General features: G+C 33.1%; 1 protein-coding gene across 1 annotated transcript in view; it reads left to right on the forward strand.

Annotated features, from left to right (window-relative positions):
- The window catches only part of hexa (hexosaminidase A (alpha polypeptide)), a 9,967-nt gene extending 1,672 nt beyond the window's left edge, over positions 1-8,295 (forward strand). Inside the window, exons 2-14 of the mRNA XM_079414720.1 lie at positions 1-9; positions 278-343; positions 444-490; positions 596-706; positions 1,123-1,224; positions 1,769-1,901; positions 2,275-2,455; positions 2,572-2,658; positions 3,408-3,480; positions 5,380-5,554; positions 6,832-6,922; positions 7,014-7,121; positions 8,009-8,295. The exon at positions 1-9 is cut by the window's left edge and continues 99 nt beyond it. Coding sequence (XP_079270846.1) covers positions 1-9; positions 278-343; positions 444-490; positions 596-706; positions 1,123-1,224; positions 1,769-1,901; positions 2,275-2,455; positions 2,572-2,658; positions 3,408-3,480; positions 5,380-5,554; positions 6,832-6,922; positions 7,014-7,121; positions 8,009-8,072 — 1,247 coding nt within the window. The 3' untranslated portion in view covers positions 8,073-8,295. The remainder of the gene's footprint in view (positions 10-277; positions 344-443; positions 491-595; positions 707-1,122; positions 1,225-1,768; positions 1,902-2,274; positions 2,456-2,571; positions 2,659-3,407; positions 3,481-5,379; positions 5,555-6,831; positions 6,923-7,013; positions 7,122-8,008) is intronic.
- Positions 8,296-8,518: the final 223 nt, after the last annotated feature.

Genomic DNA, 8,518 nt, shown 5'->3' on the forward strand with positions numbered 1-8,518 from the left:
ATGAGAGTTGTGAGTATCTCCTGATCATGTGATCTTAGGACCCTGCTGACCTTTAGCCTTTTAATTGTTCCGGTCATATTATCATCATATATATTAAATTATAAGGTGTTATTACACTGTCCACTTCCAGCAGGGGGAGGCATTCCTCTTCTACAGTGGCTTAGGAGTCCAGTCATGTAAAATGAATGAATGTTATATGTGTCATTTTTGGATGTATTTCGATATCTGATATGCTAAGACATTCGAATTACGTTGTACTCATGTTTTGTTGTTGCAGATACGCTGAGTGTGTCAGAGGACCAGGCTGTGCTGAGATCGGTGTCTGTGTGGGGCGCTTTGAGAGGTATGACTTCATGCTTATGTCTCTTTTATTCTTTTGCTTGAAGTAAAAGCACTAACCCTAATAGTTGTGTCTTTTTCAACCCATCAAACCTGAAAATCAGGTCTGGAGTCCTTAAGTCAGCTTGTGTACCAGGATGATTATGGCACTGTAAGTACTGTGTGACAGTATTTTGTCATGTGCTTGTGATAAATTGCTATAGTGCAGCGATATGTTCATATACTGTATGTTAATTAACTCACTCTTTCCATGCAGTATTTTATCAACAAGACAGAGATTGTAGACTTCCCACGTTTTGCATTCAGAGGACTTTTACTGGACACTTCAAGGCATTATTTACCTCTCCATGCTATTTTGAAGACTCTGGTATGTATTTACTGTTCATTATAAATTATATATAATAACAAGGTTTGTAAGATTTTTAAATGTTTTTGAAAGAAGTCTTCACTAAGGCTGCATTTAAAAAAACAGTAATATTGTGAAATATTATTACAATTTAAACAAACAGTTTTCTATTTGAATATATTAAATTTATTTGTAATTTATTGAATATTTTTCGAGAAACCATGATGCTTTTTTTGTAGGATTGTTTGATATAATAGAAAAGAACAGCATTTGGAATATAATTTTTTTTTGTAATATTATAAATATCTTTACTGTCACTTTTGATCACTTTAATGCATCATTGCTGAATAAAAGTAATTTCATAAAAAAAAAAATCCCAAAACCCCAAAACTTTAAGCAGAGCTTTGAAATAAAATAAAAAAAATGTTTTTTCATAGGATGCTATGGCCTACAGTAAATTTAACGTCTTTCACTGGCACATTGTGGATGATCCTTCCTTCCCATATCAGAGCCGCACCTTTCCTGACCTCAGTAATAAGGTAGAGATGCTGTAAAATCACCTCAAAAACTGCAACATTTCTAACACATTTCAATCTCACTCCTTATTTTTAATACAGCATTTTTGCTTCTATTCTTCTGAATTACTAACATTATGCATTTGTTGTTTATATTAAATGTGCTGTATATATAACATACACAGTACACTCTCAAGGCAGCTAGTGTTATTGTAATATTTGTTTATTTATATACTGAAATAGTATTTTTTAAATGTTTTAAATAAGTAATTTTTTTATATTTTCAGTTATAATTTTAGTATTTTTATGTGCTTTTGTCATTTATATTATTATTATTATTATTTTAAATATTTCTGTTTAGCTTTTAATTTTTATTTGTTTTAGGTTTAGTAATTCTAGTTCTTCAACTTTTAGTTTATTTCAGTTAACTGCCAAGGCAACATTTCTCATTTTTATTGAAGTTTTTCATCTAATAATTTGTATATTTTATTTTATCTTTATTTCATGTAATGAAACCCCTTTTTAATAGTTTTAGCAACAATGTCACTGTTATATATTTTTCTTCTAGGGGGCTTTTCATCCGTTCACTCACATCTACACACAGTCAGACGTGATGAGAGTGATCGAACATGCGAGAATGAGAGGCATTAGAGTCGTTCCTGAGTTTGACTCTCCTGGACACACTCAGTCATGGGGGAAAGGTACACACACACACACACACACACACACACACACACACACACACTGGTATTCCTATCATTATAGGTTCATTCTATAGATGTAATGGTATTTATACTGTAAAAACTATATTTTCTATCCCCTTACCCTAACCCTACCCCTCACAGGAAACCTTCTGCATTTTTAGATTTTCCAAAAAACTTAATTTTGTGTAATTCATAAGCTTGTTTCCTCATGGGAACCTAAAAATGTCCCCATAAGGTCAAAATTTACTGGTATTACTATACTTGTACTAACATAGTGAATACCAGCACACACACATGCCTGGAAAACCATGAAAGCAGAGATTATAAATAATAATGTTAAAGACTAATGACGTTTGTTTCTTGTTCTCAGGACAGCCAGGCCTCTTGACTCCCTGTTACAAGGGCAGTGTGCCGTCTGGCTCATTCGGACCCGTCGATCCAACAGTAGACACTACTTATAAGTTCATGGAAAGCCTGTTGAAAGAGGTGAAGTTTGTCTTTCCTGACTCTTATGTTCATTTAGGAGGGGATGAGGTCAGTTTTTCCTGCTGGTAAGCATTTTTGACACTTGATATTGTTTTGAGTGGCTCATTTGAGCTTGACTGCATTAGCAAGAGCGGTGGTGTTTTTATTTGTAAGACTTTAGCTTTGTTATTCTCTCTAACAGGCAGTCGAATCCCAATGTGCGGAAGTTTATGGAAAAGATGGGTTTTGGGAAGGATTTTACTAAACTGGAATCATTCTATATGGAGAGGTGAGTGGAATAAAAGCAAAGCTAACTTCATGTGTACAAAAAAGTTTAGGGTCTGTAAAAATGTTTTACCTTTTGAAAAAATTCTGTTACACTCACAAAGGCTGCATTTATTTGATTAAAAATATTTTGTGATATTGTGAAATATTATTACAATTTAAAATAACAGTTTTCTGTTATATGATATATGTTAAAATGTAATTTATTTCGGTGATGTCAGCTGAATTTTCAACATTATTACTCCAGTGTCACGTTCAGAAGTCATTCTAACATGCAGATTTGCTGCTCAAGAAACTGTAACATATTTATTTTCAGGATTCTTTGAAAAATAAAGCATTTATAAAAAAAAAATGTAACAGTTTAAATTACTTTACTGTCACTTTTGATGCATCCTTGCTGAATTTCTTTAAAATATAATTAATTTTCTTAAATTTAATTTATTTAATTTCTGACATCATCTGACATCGTTATTTAATTTAACATCTAAAAATGAATTAAATTCTGTAAGTTTCTTTGAACAGTGGTTCACATTTTAGCATAACTTGTTGACTGCTTTTCCTTCATGATCCTTAATTTTTATTTTATTTATATTTAATAAAATAAAAAATATAAAACCAATCGTCCACCACCAGTGGTGGTGATAATGGAAAAAAAATGTTTACCATTTTTCTGCATAAACATAAGAATTGGCACATTCACAAACACAATGTTTATGGTTTTTCACTATGTCTCTCTCTCTTTATGTTCTTCAGTATAATGAACATGACTGCCGCTCTCAACAAAACCTCCATTGTTTGGCAGGACGTGTTTGACTACCATGAGCGAGTGAGTAAAAGCAGTCTGAGTCTGCTTTACAGTCACATTGGTTGCATTCAAATGTCAAAAAGAGACGTGTGTGATTGTAACAGGAATGAGACGCTTCTCTTCTAGCCCAGATCTAAGTACGTGGTGGAGGTTTGGAAGCAGGGCTGTTACCTGTGCAAGATGCGCCAGGTGACTAAGGCAGGGTTAAAGGTCATCCTGGCGGCCCCTTTCTACCTCGACCTGCCGATACCCACTCACAGCTGGGCCCGTTATTACAACGTGCGGCCCTTAGCCTTCTGGGGTCAGAGCATAAGTGCAAAATACTAACAAATACTAGAGACTGCAGTGCTGTGTGTCATTGCAGTGCTGATTTCTCTCAAATGTTCATTCCGTCCAGTGTGAACGTGTGCAGTGCTGAGTTATTTTAGTATTATTTATATACTATTCAAATATTTATTTATGTTTGGAGGTCATTTACAGTTTGTATTTAAATTTCACATAAATAATTTAATTTTAGTTAATTTTAAATTGATTTTAATTTTATATTTTGACATTTTTATTAGCTTTTTAAAAATATTTTGATTTAGCATTATTATTATTTTAAATTTCAGTGATGTATGCATGCAACGTCCTGCAAAATCCTTCCCAGCAGCTCTTAAATATAAATTATTATTATCATTCAGAGTGTATTTTGTGAAGTAAAGACATGGTTTGGACTGGCCATTAATCACATTTTGTTTTTGTTTAATAAAAAAGTAAAAATGTAGCTTTAAACTTATTTAGTTCAGTTATGTATTTATTATATTTCAATTTATTTCAGCTTTATTTCAATTACCAAAAATAATTTTATTTTTATAACAACACTAGACTTTGTATTTTGGTATTTTATTAGCTAAGCAGGGAATTAATAGTCAATTAAAACTAAAATCATAAAAATAGTTACTTAAAGTAAACGTTAACTAAAATAAATAAATAAATAAAAAAACAGTTATTTTAATTCAGGTAGTTTCTTACATTTCTCATTTGGTTTATCTTTACATACTAAAATAACTAAAACTAAAACTGAAAATAAGTAGACATATGAAGAGACATTTTTTGCAATTCTCAAAAATCATGTTTTTTCATTGTATTTTTCCAATTAATCTCAATCAAACTGCAGTTGGGTTATTACTTTAAAAAACAGCTAACTAACAAAATAAAACAATAAAAACATGGTAACAATAAAAAAACATGATTTTTGAAAATTTTATCTGTTAATGCAAATAAACTCTTCATATATATATATATATATATATATTTATATTTAATTATAATTGCAAAACACAACGAAAAATACTAAACTTTAACTAAAATAAAAAAACTTGGAACTAATTTACAATATTAAGGAAAACTATAATAGTATCTCCATTCTAAAATTACACTGCAACGAAGTAACTAATGCAATGTGGGGGTGTTTTTTAAGAGTAACACATGAATGAAACGCCTCAGAATGCAGCATGAAATCCTGTTGTCACGATCATTCTACTTTTTAACCAGAAGGTGTCGATCAAGAGTCGACTCTTTATAGAGTGAGGTGAAACACAGTGTCATCAGACTGTACATGTCACACAAGTAGGCTCTATCAGAAGATATGAAGCAAAATTATTCAACATTAGTTATTTAAAAGTCGGAACTGTGGCCTAGTGGTTAACCCGTTGAGCTCTGGTGCCCTTTTGGCATTTTTGAGATGGAATCTAGCTTGCAACATTTTTTAAATCTCGTTTCCTCCTCCTTCCTTCCATTATTTTCTTGTCCTCCCTTCACAATGCACCCAGTAAAAGCCTCAAAACATTGCATTCATGCAGATGAATAAAGCAGAGGTGGTTGATAAATCCCTAGAGGCCGATAAAGCGTGTGACCCAGTGTTTGCTGCTGTCTCAGATTCCACAGGACACGGTTCTGGAGATCTGGAAGGGTGCAAAGTACCAGGCTGAACTGAGCAGGATGACCCAGGCCGGGCACAGGGTCCTGCTCTCTGCCCCCTGGTACATCAACCACATCAGCTACGGCCAGGACTGGCGTGACTCCTACGCAGTGCGGCCCCAGAATTTCTCCGGTGTGTGGAGCAGCATGTTATGCTGGGCTCAGATGCTCTCCAGCGCTTGCTCTTATTGTATAATATTTAAATATAAATATTAGGGATGCACCGAATGTTCGGCAACTGAAATTTTGTGACCAAAAATAGCAAAAAAATGTATTTAGTTGTTCGGCCAAATAAGCGAACATACTGAACAATGATGCGATGCCATCAAATAGAGGCGCGCACTAATGCAGCAAACATGTCGACAGTGTGGAGGCATTTAAAACTGTCAGAGAAAGATGCATGAAATGGCCTTAAACGATTAGTAAATAAACTGCAGAAGGTTGTTTTGTAATACACACACGAATTGCACGTATTCTGATAGTGATGACGAGCTCACAGCGCCAGGGTTCGCTGAAACAGTGTTACTCGTCAGTTGCTCAGTAACATTTTGATGAATTTTTGGGCATGTGACAATGCGATACGTGCGACAAACATCATTTATAAATCTGCTGAGGTCTTCCTGTGGGTTTCTGCCAAAATGAAAGCTTAGAAAAAAGCAAGAACTCCATTAACGTTCATAAATGTTAGTATTGTAATTTTACTGTTGTTCTGTAAAATAAAATAAAACAGTAAGACAATAATAATAATTACAACATCTCTATTAACTTTCACACATAGTGTTCAAATTGTGATCTGTAAAAATAATTCTCTACTGCTCAGCAAGGCTGCATTTATTTGTACAATAAAAGTACATGCCTGATTCAAAAAGGGATCTCAAAAATGGCCATAAAATATTATTTTACTAACTTATTAATTTGAAGTTAAATTGTGCTTTGTTGGTATAATGTCTGCTAGAATGTTAAAAAATGTTGAGTGTTAAGTAAATATTTTTAAATTGTTGTTTTGTAATTGATTATTTTTTCTTTGAAAAGCAAGACAAAATGATAAAAAGCACATTTTGGCTATTTAATTTATGCAATGGTGAAAATAATTGCAAAATACACAAGGAAAAAACGCGAAAACCCGTGTTCGGTATTCAGCCTTCGCCAAGTGTTTCATTTTGTTCGGCTTCGGCCGAGAATTTTCATTTCGGTGTATCCCTATATAATATCAGTCCCTAAAAGCAAACAGGCGATAAATGAGAAATCATGAAGACTTTCAAGTATTTGAAGTACTGGTTAATTTCTCACAGAATGAACCACTTCTTGATGTTGTTTGCTGTGCTGTTGTTTGTAGTGCAGTGCTAGTGTGTTTTCAGTGCATGTCTGTTGTGCTTGTTTAAATATGTGCGTTTGTTTTCTATGATTTAGGCACAGATGAGCAAAAGAAGTTGGTGATTGGTGGAGAGGTTGCCATGTGGGGTGAATATGTGGACGCCACCAATCTGACCCCACGTCTGTGGTATGACTAGAAGAACAGTCCAGATCAGAATGAATTATTGCACTGTTGTAGATCTTTATGATTTTGTGTGTTTATTTGTGTGGTTGTGAAGGCCGAGAGCCTGTGCTGCAGCGGAGAGGTTGTGGAGCAATGAAGAAAACACTCTGAACGCTGATCTGGCCTTTCCACGTCTGGTGGATTTTCGCTGTCAACTTGTAAGGTATTGGAAATATGTTTGTAATTATTCTTGATCAACATCTGCTCTGTTTCAAGCACACTTCACATGCAAAACGAAATATTTAGTATTTTATATATTTATTTTATTTAGAACCTGTGATACATTTTCAGGATTCTTTGATATAACAGCATTTATTCAAAATAGAAATCTTTTCTAACAATATTAGTCTTTACTCTCACTTTTTTCAATTTAACACATCCTTGCTGAATAGCAAAAAAAATGTATTGAACCTATTAAACAGTAATTTATATTGGCAAAAATTAATTTTTTAAATAATTGCTGTACTTTTTATCTTTTTACACTATATATATATATATATATATATATATATATATATATGTATGTATGTATGTATACAGTGCCGTGAAAAGGGTTTTGCCTCCTGTTTTATTTTATTTTTGCATAGCTGTCACACAAACAACTAATTTTAATATTACACAGAGACAATGCAAGTAAATACAAAATGCAGTTTGTAAGTGATGATTTCATTTATTAAGGGAAAAAAGCTGTCCTTAAACAGTCCATTCATGCTGGAAAACCCTCCAATGTGGCTGAATTAAAACAATTCTGCAAAGAAGAGTGGGCCAAAATTCCTCCACAGCGATGTAAAAGACTCATTGCCAGTTACACTTGATTGCAGTTGTTGCTGCAAAGGGTGGCACAACCAGTTATTAGATTTAGGCGCAATTACTTTTTCACGTAGAGCCATGCAGGTTTAGACCGTTAATAAATGAAATCATTATATCAAAATTGCATTTTGTATTTAAGACTATATGTATGTATATATATATATATATATATATATATAAGAAGAATTTAGTTTTATTGTTTTTACATTTAAACTACATGTGCTGTTTGTGTTGCTGCAGGAGGGGTATTCGAGCAGAGCCTCTGTTTGTTGGCCATTGCAAACATGAGTATGATGGCCTGTAAGTTCACTGATCAGCCACTACAACTGAAGAGCAATGTGTTTGTGCACTGGATTATTGCTTTGGAATTTGCACAATACTCTCTCTCTCTCTCTCTCTCTCTCTCTCTCTCTATCTCTATCTCTCTCTCTCTTATTCTAAATTTTTTTTATTGATCATGTAAACTGACATTTGCAAAAGAAAATGTGAAAATTTATTAATAAAGATCTATGATTTAGTTGTGTGTTAAATTGCAAGTTTTTTTAATAATAATAACATACAGTATTTAAATATTATTGTTAATATAATAATAATAATAATATTTTTACCCCCAAAATACAATGGCACTAAAAAGTAACACTTAAAAATGTATGAATAACAGATTACTGTATATAAAAACATCAAGCTATTATCGTAGTGCCAGATGTAAAGTGCACATCTCAGTCAGCTGATTCATCAATTCAATAACAA

The sequence above is a fragment of the Barbus barbus genome (genome assembly GCF_936440315.1).
Source record: "Barbus barbus genome assembly, chromosome: 50".
In the NCBI taxonomy this organism is placed as follows: domain Eukaryota; kingdom Metazoa; phylum Chordata; class Actinopteri; order Cypriniformes; family Cyprinidae; genus Barbus; species Barbus barbus.